Source organism: Indicator indicator, chromosome 14, assembly GCF_027791375.1.
Source record: "Indicator indicator isolate 239-I01 chromosome 14, UM_Iind_1.1, whole genome shotgun sequence".
Classification (NCBI taxonomy): domain Eukaryota; kingdom Metazoa; phylum Chordata; class Aves; order Piciformes; family Indicatoridae; genus Indicator; species Indicator indicator.
The window spans coordinates 16,606,542-16,632,382 of record NC_072023.1 but is presented as its reverse complement, the minus strand read 5'-3'; the positions used below and the strand labels follow the sequence as shown (position 1 = coordinate 16,632,382).

At 38.2% G+C, this 25,841-nt stretch overlaps 1 protein-coding gene across 7 annotated transcripts in view; it reads left to right on the top strand.

The window, feature by feature from the left end:
* Positions 1 to 16,285: 16,285 nt before the first annotated feature.
* DNM1L (dynamin 1 like) overlaps positions 16,286 to 25,841 on the top strand; it is a 33,849-nt gene continuing 24,293 nt past the window's right edge. For all 7 annotated transcript variants that reach the window (XM_054387030.1, XM_054387027.1, XM_054387025.1 and 4 more), the window contains exons 1-2: positions 16,286 to 16,387; positions 25,172 to 25,319. In XM_054387030.1, the coding sequence (XP_054243005.1) occupies positions 16,286 to 16,387; positions 25,172 to 25,319 (250 nt within the window). The remainder of the gene's footprint in view (positions 16,388 to 25,171; positions 25,320 to 25,841) is intronic.

Here is a 25,841-nt window from a genome sequence, read left to right as displayed (position 1 = left end):
AGCTGAAGAACAACTGATATTTTAAAAATGTTTCATTTGAATTTGTGGTTAACCTTTGTGTTAACCTTTCTTTACTCAATCAAGAAAAACAAGCAAAACAACATAAACAACCCTTCTTACTACCATACACTTCTTAGCACTTTATGTTTGGGAAAAATTCTGGTCTTTTAGGGATCTATTTCTTATATTTATGTTCTGTCAATAAGAGTGATGTACAGGTCCATTTCAGAGACTTTTGAACAAATGTGAATGCTGTTAAAAATACTTACTAATGTTACTCTATTACTTGTGATGCAATTTTTTTGTTTTTAATCCAGTTGCTCTTCAGTTAATATTTGCTACTTTTATTAAGAATGCAAATATAGAAGCTTCCTACTTACATGTTAAGACTTGCAACAAGATAAAAGATATACCTCCACATTGCCAAAATATATCTGTAGTGAAATATGCAGGGACAGTTTGGTTTAATGGATGTAATTTATAGATGGAATTCCACAGATCTGTACATATGTTGTATTCATTTGTCTTTTTTTAATTAATGCAAATCCCTTTCACAGTTATATTGGCTTTTAAAGTTTCAATTTATCAACAAAACAATCTAATGATTTTTCAATCTAGAAATGAATGCCTAAAATGCAAGAAAACAAGACATATGTATAGTGTTAAAAATGTATGATACTTGATTTTTGCTTTGATTTCATGATACTGGGTTCCTCTTAGTGAGTAATTTATTTTAAAAGCATGTTTTCTATTTGAAATTAAACACAGTCCTAAATTAACAAATATTGTTCAGTGATTTGTTTTAATAGCTGACATTTAATAATCTTGGTATTTTTAAGCATTAAAAAAATAGCATTAACATAGATGGCATGCAATGGACAAATAAGTTCCAGTTGTGTTTGAAAGAGTAGTCATTTTTTTTTTTTCAGTGTCCTATCACTGCTATCTTTAAGAGTGTAGTAGCTCATTACTAAAATGCAGTACATGGTTTGGAAAAGCAACAGATTCTAATCTTCTGGTAATCTATATTTTTGCTATTATGCCTACTGGAACAAAATAACATTTTGAATTTCAATCTTTTAATTTTTGAGAAGATTAGATACTGTAATATTTATGACAATAATCTTTGAGGATTGTTGTTGTAAAGTGGAGTCTGCTTTGTACGAATCTAGTATGAGGTCTGAGCCTGCGAATTTCAGGTTGCATTGACTGATGTCACTTGCATTCATTTTATCAGAATAAGGACTTCTTTGCTCTACAGTATTAAATCACTTAGGAACATCTATTTTTATACAGAGAGGCAAATGACTTGCCTATTTTTTTCCCAGTAATATCCTTGTATATGACAAATTCAGAGGTCATGATTGACTATCAAGTAGACAATTAAAATCATTGCTATCTTTCCTTTTCTGACCCCTCCAAGGAAGGAAAATATGTAACTTCTACAATCAACTTGTGATAAGAACATCCAGGAGTCTTCTCAATATAACTGCAATCCGTATTTTAAATCATGTCAGGCTGAAAAGGTCAAGTTCAAGTCCAGGTTTGTTAGTAACACAAGGACCGATTTAAATTGTCAGGTTTTTATAATGAGATTTCTAGACAAAATATTCACTGAACTCCCATTCTCACTTTACTCTTCCTGCAACACTATATGGAAAAAAAAACCCACCTCATCTAGCATTTAAAGTGTTAGAGTAACCTCTGTTTTTAGTGTCATGCATACATGAGTATGCAGGTTCTGTTGTTCTTTGGTAAGAAGAATGTCACACAACTTAGTGGCTGGATTGTGCTCTCAACTGCACAAATCCAAAATCTGCCATAGCCTTTACACTTCAAACTAGTGTTAGTAATCAGGACATGGCATTGTAGATTACTAACTCTACAAATTACTTTGTGTGTGTTATGTTTGAATCACTCCTTGACTGCTCAATTACTTTTATCTCATGTGCAAGCTCTTCTGTAATTCTCTAAGAGGTTTTAAATTACTTCTACTGTCAGCTGTATTCACTTTTATTTATGGCCAGCTCAAGCCCGTTTTGATTCATGTTGGTGAGCGCTACCAAATTTTTGTCTGGGTCTCCCTAGCTAGTAGGTGTTGTCATGTGTATATCTCGGTGAGGGATAGGGGAACATTCAGGTAAGCAAGAACCTCTCCCTGTGGCTAACCTCCTTTCATCATCATGTCCTGAAAGAGGGCATATTTGAAAAGAGTCTCAAGTGTGATTGTGGGATCTGGAGGGTCATATTAGTACATCCTAATGTATAAAAACATTGTTTCCCACGCTCCAGTTGTTGATTGTAAGGGGAGAATTTGCCTTAAAGGAGTCTCCAGATAAGATGGACCGAGCTGTTCTGAAAACAGATGTTTGTTGTTCAGATGTGATTGTAATCGGGTAGTGTATTCTGTTTTCTAAGCTCCTGCAACCTTAATTCTGAGCCAAGTAGGAGATATTCCAGCTAAATTATGAGGGGGATGTTTAGAAGCAGCAACTTCTGGACTGCTTTATTGTTATAGTGGTATTGAGTATCTGAAGATACTTGAATGATTTCAGCATCTCCTAGACGGAGCCCTGCATTTGGGCATAAACAATTTGAAATGAGGTTAGCATTGGGAGTTATTTATTGAGATGTTAGCCTCATGATTGCTCTCAGCCACTTAAGTTTATATAGTGCAGAATATTTTATATACCTTAGTGAAACTTATATCATGTTCTCATAATCAATTGCTTAGTCAGAATTGTTCCGAGTCAGAATGTTTTGGCATGGTTCTGTGAGTATTTTGCAGGAAAATCATGTACCAGCAACATTAAAGGAGGTCAGAAGATGGAGAAGTTGCTTCTAGATTTAATCATGCATGCTGTTTTACTTCACTATCCACAGACAAGCCCTCCTACAGCAGCCAGTACTATGAACTGTAAAATATGACCGCAGAGGAACAAATTCAAAGTAGCAGCTGCTGAGGCTTAAGTATCATGACTAAAACATCATGACTTCAGCTGTTAAATACTAAAAAAAAAAAAAAAAAAAAAAAAAGAAAAGCATTCAATTTAGTAGCATAAAGCTGTGTGTACAAGGATAAACTGAGCATTCATTCATAATACATGAATGTATATGAATTCTCTGCTGAACTACTGCTGAATTATTTAAGCTTTGCAATTCTTGTGTTCAAGAAGTGCCCATTTCTCACTTTAAAAGTGATCAGTCTTTTGTGCAATGTAAAGGAGATTAAAAGTTATTTTTTGCAGTTTTATCTGTGTTCAACCAGAACAATGGGTTAATTTTATTAATATGTTTGGAACGTATTAATATGTTTTCATAATGACTTAATATTGTTCCTCTATCATGGAAAAATAGTGTGGTATCTGCAGGTCTGCACTGTTCTTCCAGATCCACTAAAAATTGTTTTCTGATATCAGGTACTCTTGCTTGGTTGACAAACTCCTGTAAAATCTCTAGCATCTAGTACTTTCAAATCCCTTTATACTGACTAGCCTTGCTTATTCCAAAATGTATTTAATTTTTATGTGCAAAAATAGATATGAAGAACACAGAACGTTATCTTCTATTTAGAGTAAAACATTAAACCACCTAAAAGGCATCTGATATAGAGTGGCATCTTTTTATGCAAAACCATCTCAAAGTGCTTTATAAATACCCTCAAAGATTCTAAGTCCCTTTCATAGAGAAGAGGATTTTTATTCTTCATATTTTTAAATTATGGATGAAGCCAAGGCACTGGTGAAATGTAGAATAAATATACTACCACTTGAGTAAATTTTAGATGGTTACAGAAGTATGCTCTAAAAAGTTCAAAATAGAGTCAGGAGGGGGGGAAATAACTTTATTAAATAAATATTTATATACAAAAATAAGTTGGGAAGATGTGGAAACATGTGACAAGTTCTTTGGGTTTTGTTGTTTTCAAGTATTTAAAACCTACATATATATCACACAGCTAGTATAAAAAACAGTCAACTTTTAGGAAAAGCTTTCAGGAAAGAAGTAAACATTCCCTGTAGATATAATTCTAAGCAATAAAAAAAAAAAAAAAGAGCTTTGTCCATAAATCTATTTGGAGATCTTTAGATAGCGTAATCTAGCATAGACCTGCTGTAGCTGTTACACCTTCAGAGGTTTAAATTCACGTAAAATCTGCCTTATTATTTAAGAACAGCTGTGGAAAACCAAGATTTCAGCAGTTTGAGAGCTGCTGACTTACTATGTCTCATCTGGAATCACAGTGTTCAGCTGAACTTCAGATGAGTTTCTGTTGGAAGTAAATGATGTAGGGGCGAATTGAGTTTCTGTTGGAAGTAAATGAGGTAGGGGCGAACTGACTACCCTTAAGATAAATCCATTGGTGATACAAGCATCGTTCTCAGTCTGTGGTGTGCTCTTCTTTGTAAGCTGAAATGAAGTACATGGTGATATGGTTATTTCCTCCAGTGTGTGGCTGTGTTGGTGTGAGGAATTTACCTAGCTGGTTCTGACCTGTGGGACTGTGGTAAACTGTGTTCTTTGGATAGGAGTTTTAATCTGCTAGTCAGATTGTTTCCTATATCCTTTTCCTTTAACAGAACATAACGTTAACTTAATGATTGTAAATGGGCATGTATATATACACATATGCATATGCATGTGTGTGTATATGTATATATATGTATTTATATATTTGAGACTATTATTCAGATGACCTGTTTTCAAAAGTATTTTACAACAAAATATGCTGTGCTGCATTCAAAATATAGCATATAGTGACTGTGTTGAATATGCTTTTCAGAAGAAAAAAATCGACAGCAGTAGATCTGCTTTCGTGGCATGTTTACTATATCAGCCTAATTTAAAAACAAAGCAAACAACAAAACAGAAAAAAAAAAAACAAATTAAAAAACCCCAAACAAACAAAACAACAAACCAATAAAAACCAGCACACACACAAAGTTCAGTAAGGCATTTGTTCTACTTCCTTTTAAATCTTGTGATTAAATTTCTTCCTAGACTCAACTATGGCATTTTGCTTTCACCTCTTCCCCTTCCTAGCACAAATGAATGCAGAATGTGGTTTTCCCTCTACTAAAATTTTCAAGGAGATTTCTTTGAATAAAACATGGTTTTAGCCACTGCATAACAGCAACCTACTTCAGTTTATAGTTCATCCTTGTAGGTTAACTACTGATGGTGAAAACATTCAGAAAAGGGGGAACTGTATCTAAGCTTTATTGCATGTATATGCCCTGGTATTTTTAAGAAAGAAGAAAATGTGTTGCATATAGGGAACAGTTTTCAATAGAATTATTGGGTTTTTCTGTTAGCTTATTTTCTATTCTGCAGCCCTCAAGGCAGGTTAATGCACTAATTTTAGTGGGAGCTGGATCAGCTGTTAATGGTTGACATTATAATTATAGGGTATATATTAAATTCCCTTAATTGTGGAAACATTTCTGGATTTAATTGTGAAAACACTTCTTAAAAAACAGTAATATTGGGAAGAGTTGTAAATATGTTCTGGTTTTTCAGTAAAGTGAAGAATACTAAAAAGGTGAAGTATACATGCTGTTGTAAGTTGTGCAAATGTAAGTGGTCATTTTTATGGTCAAGAAATATATGAATGTAAAAAAAAATTCAGATATTGTATATATTTCCTGTAATATATGTATATTTGGTCATAAGGTGGGTGGAGAATTGTAAAAATTAAGCACTTTAATTCCTGTTGAGAAATTTGTATCCTGTAAAATAAAAGCATCATTAAATAAGTAAAATAAGTACTGCTGGTTGACTTTTTTTTTTTTTCCTTTTTTCTTTTTTTTTTTCTTCCCCTGTCTGCTGCTTACTTTGCTGGTTGCATCTGTGTTTTCAATTGCATGTGTGACTGCAAGGACCTTTCACACTAGTGCCTAATTTGCTGAAGCCCTGGGTACTCACAAGTACTGCTAAATCAGTGGAAGATATATTCTGAAAGTATGAAGAGCTGTATATAATGCTATGACATCTTAGGCTGGGAAAATAAAAGATGTCTCTGCAATCCTTCACAGTTTAGATCCAGATTTCTGTAATGGGAATAATGTTCCCTTGTGTGTCCACAACATTATGAGAGTATTTTATGAGTTTCTACATTGCCAGCCTCATAAAAAAATGCATAAAAGAAGGTGTTCAGTGTAGCCCCACATCTTTCTTGCTATTACTCAAGCACTGCTCTGAGCAAAAGGATGAAAAAAAACATTGAGCAGCTGCTCAGTGTAATCTGTTGTGCAAGGAATTAAAGTGGTGCTGCAAAGCAAAGTAATTAGCTGGATTATAATCCTAAACATAGGCAACTTTGTTATGCACACAGTTTATAGAGGTGTCATTTACAGACAGAACCATTTGTGGCTGTCTCTAGTTTCCATTGTCTGTTACATAGTAAACCTGTTTTGATTGCATCTGATTTATTTTTCTTGTTCTGCTGCAGATGGGCACACTGTTACAGAAAAGACTTCTCCCAAAATACAGACAGGAAAATTTACTATATTGTTAGTTCCTGTATGGAAGGAGTTGTGTCCAATAATTTTGTTAGTTTCTACTTCTCTTTGCAAACTCTATAAACAAATTAGTATTTTAAATAAGTACTGATGAACCACAGAAAGTAATGATTCCCTCTCCATTTATAGACTCTTCCCCACTAATTTTTAAATTATTTCCCCCCTGTGAATAACGCTGTTCCAAATCCATCATTTTCCTCATTAAACACAATGCAGTGGTTCTACATGGAGACAAAATTAACAGCATTTATCCTAAAATCTGCAGAATTATAAAACTCCAATTACAGGAAATCCTGCTTAATTCTCTTATAGCAACAAGTTTAATAAGCACTGATGTTTCTACTTGGTAGCCAAGTGTCCAGGAACCCATGAAGTATGGGGCTGGTAAGTAAGTGGTAGGTGTTGTCTCCTCTGACTCCCCCTAAGAGCATGACTAATACTGCCTCATTACCACAGAATTGTTCTTGGCATTGTAAGAGCTTCCTGACAGGAGAGAAATGTCATGCCTGTTCTTGGTAGACACAGTACTTGGAGATTGTGTGCTTTAAAGGAATTTCTCTGGAGGGTCCTGTCATTTCTTTAATGAACAAATGGAGTAATGAAGTGGAGGGATCCTTATGTTTGTGACTGTTTTGTCTTGAAGCTGCTTTTCTTCTGCCTCCTTGGCCCTGTATGCTGGGCAGCTATAGTATTAAGCCTCATCAGCCCTGGTTTGTGTGGTATATCAGGATGCATGCAGCTAAGATTGTTTGTTTGAGGTCTACCCTGTGTCTGTGTAACTGGTTTCTGTTTCTGTCTCAGACACATTATGCTACCTGCTCTCTGTCTCAAACTGTTCTATTTCGTTCTCTTACAGCATATTTTTCAAATTACTTTTCCTGATTATAAGTCTTAAATTATAAGGAATCCATCACATATGCAGGGAGGTTTTCCACTTGTTAGCTACACACTCCGTAACTGTTGGGTTTTGGTTCATTTGTGATTTTAGTTTTTTTGGGTTTTAGTTATTCTTATCACCAGTCAGAACTCATATATACTCCATCAGGATCTTATAACAATAATTTGTTAAGAATTTCAACCATCAAATCTCAGTATTTTTGTATGCTAAATGAATGAAATCTCTGCTTCTGTCACAAGCATCACTCTATGGAATATAGCCTTAGGGAAGGATCTAGTGTAAGGTTTAGTAGGCTGCAGATGTATTCTAGATCCCAAAACATCTTCACATTAGTTTTACTGACTACCATCCTACTTCAGTTGAAGATTCCAGAGGTTTATAGATTTGGGTTATACATTTGTAATATTAAAATAGCCTATGGTTCAAGAAACAGAAATTGCTTTAGGAGTAGAATGCAGGATTACCCTCTTTTTCGCCTCTCATAGCCTCATGTTCTCTTCTGCCTCTCCCTTCTGTCTCAGAGTCAGGCAGTGGCAGCACTCTTGCATGGGGAGGATGTAGAAATGAACTTTCTCTTGGGTCCCTTGGCCATTGAACTTGTATCTTTGTGAGCTTGAGTTCTAAAGTCAGGCTGCATGTCTGTGGGTCTCTTTGGAACATGTTTTAACATAGTATGCCCAACTAATTTTTCTGAACTCTAAGGTCTCTGCTTCAGGGAAATGGGTTTTGGACTCTGATTGCTACTGAATAGAAGTGCCTTTTAATAATGTGAAATTAAATGACTGACCCTACAATGGAAGAAGATAAGCTTTCAACCATAAAACTATTTAGACCTATTGCGTAGCTATGTAGAACTACCTGCTTTGCCTGTTCTGCCTTACTCATCTATATCTTGGCTTGCAAGAGGAAATTGAAATCTTTTAGCTCAGGGCTTTGGGACACAGCATTTGCCACAGACCTACCTTACTTATGTTGTATTTTGGAATTCAGTTGCAGATCGGCACTAAGCTGAGCATTCTTAGTGGCTGAAGTGCATCTTGCAGTTCTATTTCATGTCAAAAGACCCCAAGATGACTGTGTGATGCTAAGCAAAGCATTATAGGTAAGACATCAAGTGCCCACTCCAGACATGCAGCCCTGACCTGAACTAAATAAAAAGTGCAGAGCAGACACACTGCACGATGCATTCATCAGCCTTATACACAGGCTGTGGTTTTGTGAATCATATAGGTTTGATTGCTACAGTTCCAATTTAAACTTAAAATTGTACCAATCATAATATAAAAAGCAGCATGCACAAGAAAATATGTATTATAAAAGATTAAAAATGCTCCTGCTAATCTGTCTTTAAAAGACCACAGGAGATAGCCTTTTTTCAAATACTACATAGAAGATACAAGTTCAGTTCCTCCTGAATACCAGCAAGGTTTGGTTAGGATAATGTTTGCATGGGGTAAGGCTTGTTTTTCTTTTCTTTTCTTTTCTTTTCTTTTCTTTTCTTTTGTTTTGTTTTCTTTTGTTTTATTTTCTTTTCTTTTGTGTTGTTTTCTTTTGTTTTCTGTTGTTTTGTTTTCTTTTCTTTTCTTTTCTTTTCTTTTCCTTTTCTTTTCTCTTTCCTTTCCTTTCCTTTCCCTTTTTTTCCTTTCCCTTTTTTTCCTTTCCCTTTTTTTCCTTTCCCTTTTTTTCCTTTCCCTTTTTTTCCTTTCCCTTTTTTTCCTTTCCCTTTTTTTCCTTTCCCTTTTTTTCCTTTCCCTTTTTTTCCTTTCCCTTTTTTTCCTTTCCCTTTTTTTCCTTTCCCTTTTTTTCCTTTCCCTTTTTTTCCTTTCCCTTTTTTTCCTTTCCCTTTTTTTCCTTTCCCTTTTTTTCCTTTCCCTTTTTTTCCTTTCCCTTTTTTTCCTTTCCCTTTTTTTCCTTTCCCTTTTTTTCCTTTCCCTTTTTTTCCTTTCCCTTTTTTTCCTTTCCCTTTTTTTCCTTTCCCTTTTTTTCCTTTCCCTTTTTTTCCTTTCCCTTTTTTTCCTTTCCCTTTTTTTCCTTTCCCTTTTTTTCCTTTCCCTTTTTTTCCTTTCCCTTTTTTTCCTTTCCCTTTTTTTCCTTTCCCTTTTTTTCCTTTCCCTTTTTTTCCTTTCCCTTTTTTTCCTTTCCCTTTTTTTCCTTTCCCTTTTTTTCCTTTCCCTTTTTTTCCTTTCCCTTTTTTTCCTTTCCCTTTTTTTCCTTTCCCTTTTTTTCCTTTCCCTTTTTTTCCTTTCCCTTTTTTTCCTTTCCCTTTTTTTCCTTTCCCTTTTTTTCCTTTCCCTTTTTTTCCTTTCCCTTTTTTTCCTTTCCCTTTTTTTCCTTTCCCTTTTTTTCCTTTCCCTTTTTTTCCTTTCCCTTTTTTTCCTTTCCCTTTTTTTCCTTTCCCTTTTTTTCCTTTCCCTTTTTTTCCTTTCCCTTTTTTTCCTTTCCCTTTTTTTCCTTTCCCTTTTTTTCCTTTCCCTTTTTTTCCTTTCCCTTTTTTTCCTTTCCCTTTTTTTCCTTTCCCTTTTTTTTCCTTTCCCTTTTTTTCCTTTCCCTTTTTTTCCTTTCCCTTTTTTTCCTTTCCCTTTTTTTCCTTTCCCTTTTTTTCCTTTCCCTTTTTTTCCTTTCCCTTTTTTTCCTTTCCCTTTTTTTCCTTTCCCTTTTTTTCCTTTCCCTTTTTTTCCTTTCCCTTTTTTTCCTTTCCCTTTTTTTCCTTTCCCTTTTTTTCCTTTCCCTTTTTTTCCTTTCCCTTTTTTTCCTTTCCCTTTTTTTCCTTTCCCTTTTTTTCCTTTCCCTTTTTTTCCTTTCCCTTTTTTTCCTTTCCCTTTTTTTCCTTTCCCTTTTTTTCCTTTCCCTTTTTTTCCTTTCCCTTTTTTTCCTTTCCCTTTTTTTCCTTTCCCTTTTTTTCCTTTCCCTTTTCCTTTCCTTTCCTTTTCCTTTCTAGTTGTATTGTATCAGCTGAATGCTAACTAAGAGTGCATTTTGATTTCCAAAAAGATGCAGAGATTCTTTTCATCTTCAGCCAAAGCTTTTACCTCCATTGGCCCTATCAGAAACACTGATGTCTTACACCAGAGTGCTCAGGCTTTGTTACTGACTGATGAACTTTGACTGCTGTTTGCCCTGTGGCTCTTGAACTCTGTGCCTTGCCCCTTTCTTAACTTGGAATCTGCTTTCAGTTCTGCAAGCATGGTTTTCTGAGAACTTACATGATGCTTCAAATATTCAATGAATTTAGGTAAATAACTTCCCTGTAGGTAGAGTGAGAGAATCATAGGGCTCTCACTTGTTTAGTTCATCATACTGTCCACCAGAGTTGCACCCCTACCCCAAGATTATTTTGTCAGAGTCTCAGCACAGGTAACACATAATGTGGGGATTCCTATCAGCCAGCTGAAGTGCTCACTTTGCCAGTACAGCAGAATCCCTGGACTATGGACCTGAAATCCCTGTTTTCTATTTCTTCAGGGGGAAAAAAAAAAAAAAAAGAAAAAGAGCAAGAGTTAGATTTCATCAGCTTGGGAAATGTGTCTAGAACATCCAAAAGAAAGGTTATTTATGTCAAGGGGTTTCAGGAATTTATTTATCTCAGCTCCTAATAGTGTTCTCTGCAGATTTCTGCTATAAGTGTTACGAGAAAGCATTGGTTACATCCGTGATGAGGTTGTTCTGGAGAACACAAAATCACCATTCAGTTTGGCTTTATGTAAAGATCAGGTGCTGCCAGGCTCCTAAAATTGCTGTATTCCATGGTTCCAGAAAATGATGCTACTAAGGAATAATTTGCAAAAATATTTTGCTAACAATGTTTGTGTGGTACAAAGTAGTAAGGCTATGTAAGATAGCAAATGCTGTGTTACATACTTTATATATTTCAGCATGGTCATCAAATGTTTCTTTCTCTAGACAAATATAATGGCAAGGAACCATGGTTTACTGAGGTGCTAGTTTGTGGTCCCTTTGTCTATCTTAATTAAATGGAAAATGACTTGTCCATTGCTGCTGTCAGTACGTCAATATAAAGAGCTGCCTGAACAAAAACTGAAGCAAATGACAATGCAAAATTCATATGATGGAGAAGAAAGGCTGGAAATTTTGTTCTCCTGACTTCAAACATAAAACCAAGGAGGCTTGTAATGAAGTTAGAAAATATCAAATTTAAAACTGACACCAAATTGGATTTTTGTACTTTGTATAATTAGATCATGAAATTTACTGTTACAGGATGTTATTGGAGCCAAGAATTTCATGTGATGGGACAAACCAACTAACAAATAAAGCAATCTAGTTTCCAGTGACATAAAACAGAAGAAATATTGAACTGCCTACTTCAGATCTTACAGTAATATCAAAATCATTTAATACACAGTTTTGGAATCAGAAGGTCTTATTACTGCATTTTTTATTTTTTCTCCCAGAAAGCTGATGCTGGATGGTCTTAGTTATGAGACTCTGAGGTAGATTGATATCAGGTCAGATTCAATATGGCAGTTCCTGCTTCCTCATGTCAATTAAGTCATAGTAAATAATTAGTCTGACTACCACTGCGTTTATTCAGATCTTTGAGTTCCTTGTTCAGTATGATGTAGGCTAGCCATGGAAAGCTGCAGATGACCATTGCTTGTTAGAATGTTTATTGATTTGGCACAGTACTCAAACAAGGCTGAGGTAAGTGTTGGATTTTTTAAGTTGGTGCAGGACACCAACTTCACAGCAGAGGAGTTTCCAGCTCCCACTTTTTAGCCAGAAATGTCATGTGTTAAACTTTACATTCTGATATTTCATAGTCTTAGATCTTCTTTCATACATTTTGCCTTGTTTTTCTTCATTAATTCACTTCCTTATCTGTGGTGTGCTTCTCTATTTAGGTATCCAGCCCTGGACAGGTCTTTTGACATCTCTGATGGGCAGGCTAGGTTATTTCGATTCAGTTCAGCAACTGTTATTTTCCCTGTGTGCTTCTTAAAATATTATGATAAAATTCTAAGAATAGCCATATTGAGACAGACTAAAGGGGAAGCACACACAGTGCTTCTGTATGATACCTTCCCAGCTTCCAATTATTGTCAGCTTAAAAACATTCAGAGCTAGATTTGATTCCTACATACATATTTATTTACGTGCAGTGCATCTCTCGCCCTTAAACTTGTCCAAACACTATCTGAATCTATTTAAAGTTTTACTCTATACAACGTTCCTTAAGATGGATGGAGCTCAACAACCCATCCATGAGGGTTATTGTCTTTGATTTGTTCTGACCTGGTTGCCAGTGTCATTACATGCTCCAAAAAATACTTGTTTTGGGAGGGACATTAAACAAAACTGAATCTTTTCCAGCCAATCCAGGCTTCTACTGATTACACAGACCTTTAATCCTCCTACCCCTTGCCATTTCTTTTGCAGAGTGAAGACTCCTAGCTTACTTAGTTGGTCTTGATATTAAAGCTGTTCTACACCTTTCATCATCCTCGTGCTTCTCTGATGCTTTTCCAGTTCTACACTCGTTCCAAGATGTCCCACTTCAGTCTAAATTAAAATACAAACCAGGTTGCACTTGCTCCATTTCACAGTGGTGTCCATGAGGTCCTATGGCAAAATGAAAAAGCAGAAGAGATTTGCACAGAGAAATAAGATGATATTATCTCTCTATTTCAGGTGCCAGCAGCTTCTTTTCTTATGCAACTGGGATGCTTTGCTTTTGCCTTTTCTTTTTTTCCTTCCAGGGATTAAACGAACAATACGAGACTAAGTTCCATACTAGACAGTGAAGAGTAAAACCTTTAGAAAGAGTATTTGCTGCAGGGAATGCTTGCTATTCTTCTGGAAGATGGAGAGGCAGATGCCAAATGTCTTCCTGGTATTAATAATCCCTTAGAGCAATCAGCTCCAGCATGCTGAAAGCTAATGGGTGAAACTCCTGAATAATCATGCCTGTAAGGCTATGAAAAGAACTCCTCACCAAAAGGAGGAGCTTCACAAAATTTTACAAGGTAGAACACAGAAGGTTCCACCTCAACATGAGAAGACACTTCACAAAATTTTACAAGGTAGAACACAGAAGATTCCACCTCAACATGAGAAAACACTTCTTCACAGCAAGGGTGATAAAGCACTGGAACAGGCTGCCCAGAGATGTTGTGGAGTCTCCTTCTCTGGAGACTTCCAAAACTTGCCTGGATGCATTCCTTTGTGTCCTGCCCTAGGTGATGCTGGTTTGACAGATCTCTAGATGTCCCTTCCAATCCTTAACATTTTGTGATTCTGTGCCATCTTCATAGAATCATAGAATACTAGGTTGGAAAGGAACCTCAAGAATCATCTGGTCCAACCTTTCTTGGGAAAAGTACAGTCTAGACTAGACAGCCCAGCACCCTGTCCAGATAAATCTTAAAAGTGTCCAATGTTGGAGACTTCATCACATCACTGGGGAAATTATTCCAATGGCTGGTTGTTCCCATTTTGAAAATTGTTCCTCCTGTGTTCAATTAGGATGTTCCAAAGAGTAATTTGTAGCCATTAACCCTTATCTCTTCCATGTGACTCCTTGTAAAAAGGAAGTCTCCATCTTCTTTGTAGGAAGCTTTTAAATGCTGGAACACAGTGAAAAAGTTTCCCCTAAGCTTTTTTTTCCTCAAGACTGAACAGACCCAGTTCCCTCAGCCTTTCCTCATATGGCAGGCTTCCCAATCTTCCAATCATTTGTGTGCTTCCAGTAAAGCATTCTTGAAAAACTCCCAGTACTCACTACCTCCTTTATCCTCCATGAAAGTTTCTTATAGAATCCCTTCCTCTGAGCGAGCTGAAGTTTGCTCTTTGAAAATCTAAACCCTTTGTCTTAATGCTAGCCTTTGGCATGTTCAGCAGGATCCCAAACTCCACAATATTATAATTACTGCAGCTTATTAACTAACCGAGATAGTAGAGCAGGTTTTCTTGTTTTTTTTGAGTAGCAAGTGCAGCAGCAGCTCATTCCTGGTTGGCACATCCAATGTTGGTATGAGGAAGTAATCCTCTATGCATTCAAGGAACTTGATGGATAACATGTGAGCTGCTGTATTGTTCTTCCAACAACTGCCTAGATATTTGAAATCACCTGTTAGAACCACATTATGTCTGAAGCTTGATTAAGTGACCCAAATATTGCTTTGTTGGCCTTATCTTGGAGGTTGGCAGCAAATAAAAGATCTTCCTTGGAGACAAGCCCTCTGATCTTGACCTAGAGGCATTCAACAGGGCTTCCATAATTGCCATAGCTGACTTCTATACATTCAAAGTTTTCCTTAATAGTGCATGACTCTTCCACCTCTTCTTCCCTGATTGTCTTTATGAAACAGCCTATAGCTGTCCATTGAGATCCTCCAGTCATGTGAGCTGTCCCACTAAGTTTCATTGTTATGCTTTTACCACAAAATATTAGCTGTCAAGTAGGTTGAAATTTCCTGGGTAAGAGTGAGAAACTTTGTTGTAAAGATATACAGATAAGAATATATTTCCTTTGTATGTTCTTTCCTTCAATGTTTGAGGGCTTCAAGATGTGAAGAATGAAAAAGACAAATTTGTATAGAATAGGAACATAAACTCTAACACCATCCAGAACTTGAAATTTTGGAAGCATTTTAAATTTAGTGGTTTACAAGAAAGGACAAAGCCAGAAATCAACTCAGTGTTAGCATATTAATAATTTATCTTTGAGAAAATGCACTCAAGAGAAAGGCATTTAAAGATCAAACAGCTTCTTTGCTGTATCTCACATCACAAGTCATCCTTTGGTTTTGTTCTTTTCATATGATGCAGTGGAACATTAGCTCTCACACTCTCCCTCTTTCCAGGCTCTCAACCAAACCTACTATTCTGTACCTGAGTTAGAAAATTTCAGATTGCAATTAACCGGTTTGCAGCAAAACACAAATATCCAACAAACACACACCCCTGAAAACCAAACCCCCCCACCCCCCCCAAAAAAAACCCTAGAACAAAATCCAAGCCCAAAACAAAACAAAGGCAAATGGAATAAATACAGCTGTTTTAAATATGTCTATTGTAGTTCTCAGTATATGAACAGAAATTGGAGAATACTTTTAGCTGTCCAGTTTTTAGGACTGCTTCTTTTCCTTCTTTTCTCCCCATGCAGACCTCCATCACACTTTTTTCTCAGCTCCAGCAGTTTTATTTTCGTGCTCTATTGACTTAGTGACACCAGATGCTGTCAAGCTCTCGCAATTTCCATGTGTTACTCTTTGTTGATGTAGTGAAACAGCAGCGCTGCCGCACCTGGGCAATAGGGACACATGTTTGGTTGATTCCTGCTTTTCAGGGATTTTCAAAACATAACGCCTCGAATAAACGTGGCCTCTACACGATGCTTGCTAAAAGCCCCCTCTGGTAGCCAGCCCAGACCTGCCTTCCCCACACAGGCTGCTTTTCTTGCTTCAACTCTCGGGCCGCACCGCTACTAGGGATCCCCGGCAGCGATCAGCTTTATCGTACTAAAAGAGAGAGTAAAATCTGGGCACGGTTTGTAACAGAAGACCACAGCGTCTAAGCGCTCTGGTCTCCCGATCCTCTGCCCCCCTGGGCACTTGCCAAACAAAAGTTCTGCTTCCCCGGGCGGGAAGCGTACACCGGCAATTGACAAACAGCAACGACCGCCGCCCTCCCTGAGGCCACCCCTGCACTACAACTCCCATGATACCCGGCGGAGGCGACGGCGTTGCACCCGGAGGTGCGCGCACAGCCTTCTGGGGACCGCGCCGTGCGTAGGGGCCGGCGCCAATGGCGGCAGGCGGAGGGGGAGGTTGACGGGTACTGTTGCCTGTCGCGCCCATTCATCGCCGACGCCTTCCCTGGCCCTTGCCCTCCCTCCCGCGCCGTTATGGAGGCGCTGATCCCCGTCATTAACAAGCTGCAGGATGTGTTTAACACGGTGGGGGCTGACATCATCCAGCTGCCGCAGATCGTGGTGGTGGGCACACAGGTGAGGCGAGGCAGGGCCGGCGAGGCAGGCCAGGCCGGGGTCGGGGAGCGGGCGGTGCGGGCTCTTACCGCCGTAAGGGTAAAGCCGAGGCGTCCGTCGCTTCTCCGGTGTTACTGACCCGCGGTCGCCTCCGCCAAGGACACGGAGGGACGCGACTAACAGAGGGTGGCAGAGACGGGCGGACGCCCGCCCTGGCCGCCCTTCTCTGCCCGCGTTCCCCTTCACTCTTTTCCTCCTTCATTCCCTCACCGGTCTCCTCTGCCTCCCTACCATTTGCAGTGGGAGTGCCCCTTCCACTGCTCTCCCTCCCCTTTGCGCTTCAAGCGGCCAAGGAGCACTCGGAGGCTGCCAGAAGCGCCAGCCCTGCCCCTCCCGTGGCCCTGCGTCGACCCCCCAACACCGGAGGTGTGTGTGGCACCGCCCGCTCGGGGCCTGCTGCTTCAAGCATGACCGTCATCTGTAGTCGGTGGCTTCCCATTTCTGACAGCTGCCGTGAAGTCGGGGGCTGAGTAAAAGGGATGTGGTAGCGGAAAGGCATCTTGCAGGCGTGGATCGTTTTGCCTTGTTACAAGTTATTCTGCCGCTTGAACCTCTTTGTCTTAGCTGATGATGGGGAATGAAGGTGAGAGGTGAAGTCAGACTTTTTTTTGACTGTCACAGTTAAAACGTTCGTGCCCCAGTCTGATAATGTTGCTGCTGGGCTCAAAGATAGCTCAGGCCCATTCAAATCTATTCAAATGGGATGCCATTCTTCAGCAAAACTTTTGGCAGCAGGACGTGTGTGACCAGAACTGCAGCTGTTATAAAGGAGTTGAAAATGAAACGTTAAACACAACTGTAACTTGAAGTTAATGGATCCTTCTTTATTTCTGTGAAATTAACAGTGTTTATTAAATGTGTGATGTTATTTGATGATTGTATGTTTCCTGAGACAGTAATACTGACAACTGCTGTCAGGTATTTCATTATATGACTTAAAATACATGAGCTGTATGTTTAAGGCTTGCACATTGCTGAATCTCCAAATGGGTTTGCTCAGAGCTGTCCACAGTGTTGAACTGAGTGTGAGGCAAATCTTTCTTTGTTTTACCAGTGTGAATCAGGTAGATTCACTGATTTTGTCACTGTATGAAATAGATCTAAAATACTTGAATTGGGTAGGAGAGGCTTTGCACTGGTAAGCTATATTAGATACTTGCTATTTCTGTGACTGACAGGACCTTACCGCTTTATGAAGACTCCTTTACATTCAAAATCTCCTTTGCATGAAAAATCACACAGGCAAGCAACTAGTGAAATTCAAAGTGAGATTTAAAAAAGACTTTTCAGGTGTATGTTTATATAGTATTTTTGCTCAGTTTTCAGTTAATGCTATTTTGGGACTTCAAATAGGGAGGTGTAGTTTACAATACTTAGCAGACTTTTCTGTTGGATGTTTCATCTGAAGGAGCTGTTAGCCTCTGTGATTGGCTCTGAGATGAGCATTTATTTATTTTTGTTTGCCTATTTGGTATAAGTATCACAATTCATATTTCAACGCTAAATGAATTTTTATTGCCAAGGAAGAAGGTTTTTTGATCTGAGAAATAGATAGTCTGAGCATTTGAGTAATTATATTCTGTTAGGCTAACAGTTGGGATGGTAATTTGCCTGTTTAGCTTCCCATTGCTTTCAACTTCTTATGTGTGGTGTTGATTGCTGGGATGAGGAGAAGAATCTAGTGAATGCTGTATCCAAAGCATCTGGTATGAGAGAGACTGGCATTGTGGTCTTTAGCTTTAGCTTCTGTGACCTTTCCCTGTCATGAAAGGTCAGGGGAACAGAAATTGCAGTAATTTCAGCTTACTTGGTTTACTCAATCTATTCTACATTCTGTTGGCAAGAAAGCAGTTTTAAATGAAGAAAATGTCAACTTGTACCAAGCAACCCCATGTGAAGCTTTTCTTCCTCCCTGTGTTTTTATTTTTGTTTCTTTGTTGGGGTAGTTTGGGGTATTTTGGTTGTTTTTCTTTGTTTGTTTTGTTTATTTGTTTTTTCTTGTTGTTGTTGCTGTCTTTTTGTATTTGGGGGTGGTGGCAGTGTGTGTTTGTATGTTTTGGTTTTGTTTTGGTTTTGTCCAGGGATCTTTCCTGGGATTTCAAGCAGGGGATATAACTAGACTGGCTATGCTGGCTGGGGAGAGCTTGGCTTTTCTTCCAAGTGTTTTGTGAACTTCCTGGTTTGTTTTTTCTTTTGTTTTGATACCTCACACTCATTGTATCTGGCTTTAGGTGTAACTGTTTTCTGTTTTCCATCTCTTCCTCCTGTCAAATCATGCTGTTACTGTTCTGGTTTCTGTAGCAGACAAGCAGCAAAGTGAGGCTGACATTAATTAGCTAGTTACATTTATCAGACATAAGTTTTGCTGCTAATGTTCTATAGTGCAAACTTCTGGGTTGTGCTGTTTGCTTTTTCAGATGGGCCCTCTCAGTTTCTAAACAGCTATACTTTTTAGGTCCTGAAGGCCTCTCTGATTGGAAGGATGGCATTTTCACTGTCTTATGTGCAGACTTTATATGAATTCAAATAAAAATAAAGATCTAATAACTTTGCTCCCTTTAATCTTGATTTTTAATATAAAGAATAATAAATGGCACTGATTTTGTTTGCAAGTGCCCAGTTATTTTGTAAGAGTGGAGAGAATACACAGTGATAGAAGGATGTGAATTGAATGGCATGCTTTTTTTTGTTGTTGTTGTTGTTGTTTTTTCCCCCACTAGTTTTTTATGCTTGGTGCTAGAGTCCTGTTCATCTTCTGATTAGCAATTGTTTTTCTTGGAGAACCTGTATTTTGATTAGAATGGATGAATCTTTTATTTTGCCCACAAGGGATAGTGCAAAATAGATGATTTCAGGTAAATGAAGAGCAAGAGTATTAAAGCAGACAGCCCTAGTGAATGTGTTTTGGAATCTGGAGAGAAAAAAGTTGTGTAGTTCTTGGAAAAGGTTTATTTATATGTCAGAAGGTTACCTAACTTTCTCTTAACTTTTTATTTTTTAAAATCTTTGTTGTTTGGAACTTTTAAAATCTGAAGATACAAACTGGCTTGGTTTTAATTTTATTTTACTAAAAAAAAAAAAAAGCTATGAATTTAGTATAAGCAATATTCACAGTATATCAGAGGTTGGAAGGGACCTCAAGACAGAGCAGGATCACTTAGGGTAGTCCGCACAGGAATGCATCCAGGTGAGTTTTGAAAGTCTCCAGAGAAGGAGACTCTACAACCCCCATGGGGAGCCTGTTCCAGTGCTCCATCACCCTCACTGTAAAGAAGTTTCTCCTTCTGTGTTCAAGTTTGAATCCATTGTTCTTTGTCTTATCACTGTGAACCACTGAAAAGAGCCTGGCCCCCTCCACTTGACACCCACCCCTCAGATATTGATAGACATTGATCAGATCCCCTCTCAGTCTTCCCTTCTCAAGACTAAATAGCCCCAGGGCTCTCAGTCTCTCTTCATAGGGGAGATGCTCAAGTCCCTTAATCATTGTCGGGGCTCTCCATTCGATTCTCTCCAGCAGGTCTCTGTCTCTCTTGAACTGGGGAGCCCAAAACTGGACACAGTATTCCAGGTGTGGTCTCACCAGGGCAGAGTAGAGAGGTAGAAGAACCTCCCTAGACCTGCTGGACACACCTTTCTTGATACATCCCAGGATCCCATTGGCTCTCTTGGCCACAAGAGCACATTGTTGTTCCATGGAGAACTTGCTGTCCACCAGCACTCCAAGGTCTTTTTCTGTGGAGCTGCTTTCCAGCAGGGCAGCCCCTAACCTGTACTGATGCCTGTTGTTATTTCTCCTCAGATGCAGGACCTTGCACTTGTCCTTATTGAACTTCATGAGGTTTGCCTGCACCCAGCTCTCCAGCCTGTCCAGGTCACGTTGGATGGCTGCACAGCCTGATGGGGTGTCAGCCAAACCCCCCAGTTCTGTATCATCAGTGAACTTCAGTGAACAGTGAACAGGGTACTCTCAATCCCCTCATCCAGGTCATTGATAAAGATATTGAACAAAACTGGACCCAGTACCGATCCCTGGGGGACACCACTTGCCACAGGCCTCCAGGTTGACTCTGTGCCACTGATGATGACCCTCTGAACTCCGTTGTGGAGTCAGTTTTCAATCCACCTCACTGACCAGCCATCTATGCCACATCTCTTGAGCTTTTCTATGAGGATGTTATGGGAGACAGTATCAAAAGCTTTACTGCAGTCAAGATATATGACATCCACTGCTCTGCCCTCATCTACCTGCTTGGTCATAACTTCATAGAAGCTATCAGATTAGTTAGCCAGGATCTCCCCTTGATAAATCCATGTTGGCTACTCCTGATAACCTTCTTGTCTTCCATGTGGTTAGAGATGATATTATTTAAGGTTAGTCTATATGGCTTTGAAATGTGGGTGTTAAATACCCCAGTTCCATGATCTAACATAGAGGAGTTCTGTATTTGTCATTTCTATTTACATGAGGCGTTTTTTTCTTAAGTGAATTACTAGAGGACTTTGAGAATTGAGATATTGAAAAAGAACATACCCACAAATCTTTTGGTTGTTTGGTGTGTATCTACATTTAGACATGGTGTAAGTACAGCATTCCTGAAGAATTTTTACTGAGCTGTACAAATTCTGGCTCTCCTTACTACTTATACATATTATCTTTTGTGGAAGTAGTTCTTGGGGCTTCCAGTTTCTTCCTGACTGATTCAGAAAAGCTCTCCATTTCAGTGAATGGGGAATGGCCTGCAGGAACAAGTGTCTTATAATCTAGACAAGATTTTTTGCAGAAAAAATGTATTTTGCAACAGCCTGTGGTGCGCTATGCTCGTTTCAGTGCTTTATCGAGTTGGGATCAGCCTGTTAGCTCTTCTGCATCTTTCTAGAAGTACAATTTTTTACAAAGAATGTTTTAAAATAATTCATCAGGCCTACTTATAATTTCAAAATTCTCTTCTGGTTAGTAAATAAATTTCTAAATGAGTTAGTTGTTTAGAACCAGCCTAGCATGGAGTGACCCTAGTTCACATATGAAAATTTTGCTGCGATAGCTGTTCCAACCAAAGCAGTTTCCTTGTGGAACTGCTCTGAAATTGAGTGTCTGTTGACCTTTTTATTCAGAATAATTCGTGTCTGGAAAATTGGGAAAGAAAAAAAAAATTGCTGCTCTTTAGTTCTAGCATGCTGAAGTCTTCCAAGACTAGCTACTGCGAAGAATTTAATTTCAAAGTACCTATCTGGGTAATGCTCCTGTGGATGAGATTCCAACAAAAGTACATTATCTTGTATTTCCCAATAATAGAATTATTTTTTTTCTGAAAACTTATATGTGTATATATTGCTTGTATGACAAAAAATGGCAAAATTGCCAGCATTTTGCCTCAGATGTCAAAGAAGAGACATTGCTTAAGAGAATTCTTCAGGAATTACTGTGTCTCACTGAGAAATCTCATACTTAGCAATTCCTTGTGTCTGCTGGAGAGAGTCCAACAGAGATCTCGAGGATGACTGGGGGACCTGAACATTTCTCCTGTGAAGAAAGACTGAGAGAACTGGGGCTGTTTAGTCTTGAGAAGGCTGAGGGGGTTTCTTAACAACTTCTATAAATACCTGAGTGGGTGGGGTGTCAACATGAAGGTGATAGTCTCTTTTCGATGGTGCCAGTGATAGGACAAGAAACAATGGGTACAAACTAGAACACAGGAGGCTCCACCTCAACACGAGGAGATACTTCTTTATGGTGAGGGTGATGGAGCACTGGAATAGGCTGCCCAGAGAGGTTGTGGAGTCTCCTTATCTGAAGACTTTCAAGATCCACCTGGATGTGTTCCTATGCGGCCTGTTCTACGTGTTCCTGCTTTGACAGTGGGGTTGGACTCAGTGATAACAAAACAAGCAGTTTGCTGCTATAGCTTATTCCTAAAAATTCTATGGTACCCTTAGCCATCAGTATTAGTCTCTTTCTCCATCTGTTGTATGAAGGACTGATTGAACTGAATGTGTTCTGAGCAGACCCATGTCCCTTCCTTTATCCCACTGGCAGAAAAGGATCAGCTTTGTGTTTACTGCTTTCCTTACAGTGTTCCCAGACAGTTCTTGGTAGCGGATGTGCATGGGGCCCAGATTAAGGAGTGCGTCATTAGATGCCGTATTATTTTCCAAGAACAGATTGCTTTAATAAGGGAACCTAATGCAATTTGAAACAAATTTCCTGATGTGCAGAGTATTGCAGTGTTTCATCTATTGCATTACTTCACATTTACAAAAGATCCAGATTGCTCCTTCTGCATCCCAAGATAACTGTGGGAGTGGTGTAAGACGTGGTGTTTTAGTTCTGTACATAGTTTGTTGTGACCATCTCATCTTTCTGGAATACCACTCTTTTGGAAAGACCAAACAGTGAGCAGTAGTGTGCAGCAGCTTGTCCCATGGATTTTGGCTTTTTACCTTGATGAAATTCTTGATCAGGACTTAGAGCTATTTATTGTTATTCCTTCTCTACTTGGATTATATGTTCAAAGGAAGCCACTTCATCTGTCTCATTTCTAGCCCTTTGAGACTGACTGAGCATTCTACGTGTGTGTAACAAATCTTGCTCAAGAGATACTAAAAATATTTCTTGTAAATGAAACTCTGGTGATTTTGTTATTACTGGGTGTGTGTTTGGTTTTTTTCTCAGTGCATTTGATGAACCTTTATCATAGCTCATTTCATTGAGCAGGCGTTCCACTTGTTTTGAATTATGAAGTTCATGTGGTTTGTTGTTGGTCACTCTGAGATTTGTTTTTTCACATTCTGTAATATCAATAATTCTTCAAAATGGGAGCTTTCTCAGAGAGGCTTCCAGAGCTTGTTCATGCTTTGGCCAGATTGTTAATGCTTTGGTAAGATTTCACTGCCTAATGTCCTGCAATGGGAGGTACCCAAAGTTGATTGGAGAAGGTCAGCTGAAGAAGAAAATTATTAATTACTTTCTAGGGTAGCCTTTTGAAGCAAAAAATCTTAAGGATGTCTTTCTGTTCCTGTGACCTTGTCCTTCCCCCAATTTTTTCTAGCCAGTTGGTCTCACTGCTGTCAAATTTTACTCAGATTTACTTTGAAAAATATGCGTGATCTACATTGATTGGTTAGTCACCTATTGAGTCAAATGACAGTCTTGATGAAATAACGTTTTTCTCTGCCATAAAGCCCTGATATATAGTAAAGTGTTAAAAGAAGGCTTTCATTTTCAAGTTTTCTAGGGATTTGGCCTTGTATTTTAATATATATTTTGTTCTTCTACACACAAGTCCTATTTTAATAGGCTATAGTGCTCTACTGTAATAGGTTTCTGTCTGGTCTTTCTGCACTAGTAGAAATGTGCTCTCTGATGTGTTGCTTGATCTCTGCTGATCTGGTTTTCATTTTTAGAAAAGTCACATAAGAGGTCACTAAATGTATGATATTTTAAATATATTCAACACTGCTTTTGTTTAATGTTACACTAGGTTATGTACTCATTTTATGATGTACTTGAAATCTCAAAACTGTTCTTTCATAACTGGTAGGCTGAATTGAGATTCTATAGCAGTAATGCACGTTGTAACTGCCAGAAACATCTGTTGGGTTTGTTGTTTTTCTTAAGAGAATTGTTTGGTAGAATTATGGTAGCATTAGTAGTGAATCATTTCCTATCTGAGGGCAATGATTGTCAGAGCAGGTTTTCTCGTGGCATGCCCATGATGACTTCCCAGCTGCTGAAAATTGGAAGAGTTTAATACAGTTATATTGAAAATACAAAATCTTATCAGTCAGACTTTCAAAGTATTGTGTTGACGTGTCTGTATCTATTGTTTGTTGTTATTTTTAACATGGCAGTAGTCTTGAATCACTCTTAAAATCCACGTGGTCCCAGCTGCTTATTGGGCCATCTAGCCTAATTCCACATTTTATACAAAAGTGCTACAGGAGAACATTTTACATATAGACTCTCAAAGTGTATTTGTAATTTCAGTCTAAGTATTTCCAGCTTCTTACACATAGACAGATGTTTGCAGTCAATTCAGTTGTTAAATACACAGAGAATGGGAGAGACAGTATAAAACAATGGGGTTTTATGTGTTTAGAGTATAAAATAATGTCTTCACTTATGAAGCTGATATAATACATCATACAAAAAGAACCACCCCTAAAGTGAAAGGAGTAGAAGATTGCAATAGTTTAATGTACTCAAGTGTACATAGTTAATTTTGTATAATGCTCCTGTTAGTATTAACATGGCTAGTGCATGTTAATACTAACAGAAGGTTAAATTCCTTAGTCTACAAGTGAGGTGTTACTGCAAGGTGCTAAAAAAATGATATAGTAGAAGACGTTGAATTTCCTTTTAAGCATTTTGAAGAAAAATATTTTTTTCTGTTCCAAAAATGTTTCTGGAAAGATTAATATTTGGGATAGAAGATGTTAACTGGGATATTAAATAGGATATAATAAGTTACATGTTTAATTTATCCCTAAGAGATAGATACTTCATCTATCCACATGGGTTTTAAGTATCCCAAGTAGGTTTAGACTGTTAGTGCAGACTTCAGTGTGTCCTTCATTACCTATGCAGTGTGATACCACAGCTTCAGATGTGGCAAAGTCTATCAGATGCTCTTTTGGACACTGTATTGCAGCCTCATTTGCTGGAGTGATGAAAGCAAACTAAAACTAAAATATTACAGCTTTTTTATGTTTAAGAAAATCATGTAGCTGTATTCCACTTTTCAGAGCAGTGGAAAGAGTTCTGTGTTGGAAAGTCTTGTGGGGAGGGATCTGCTCCCACGAGGTACTGGAGTTGTCACCCGGAGACCCCTTATTCTGCAGCTGGTGCATGTTTCCCCAGAGGATGGTCGGAAAACAGCTGGAGATGAAAATGGTAAGTGTAATTCAAGAGTGTGTTTTGCCTAGTAAAAGAGAAATAAACAGTTGTAATCTCAGAACTTGAATGTGCTTTTTGAAATTTACTTGGAAGAAGACAGCTGTTCTGTCCATTTACAAGTATCATGAAATAAAAATATTTTTGATATTCAAATGTCTTTAATGTTTTACACTTTCCTGTTTGTTCTTAGGAAGCAGTTTGGAGAAAAGCAAGCTGAAGAAAGCTTTTCAATTATAATAGTTGTCCAGAGTGTAAAGAACATGATTTCTATTCACATCCATTTAAGATTTTTTGTGGAGAGGATGAGAACATGAAATTTTAGAAGGTTAGGAAATAGATGAGTTCTGAATAGAGTGGAGAGAAGGAAAACAAACCTGCAGAAGGAAAACAAACTTGCTGTAGATGCAAAAAGAATTTAATGGGCATGTTCTGTAGCTTACACATAGTGCCTTGCTGGGCTGCCCTGAGTGATTCCAAGCACTCCAGGAACAACTCTTTAAATGTTCTGAAGCTGTCTAG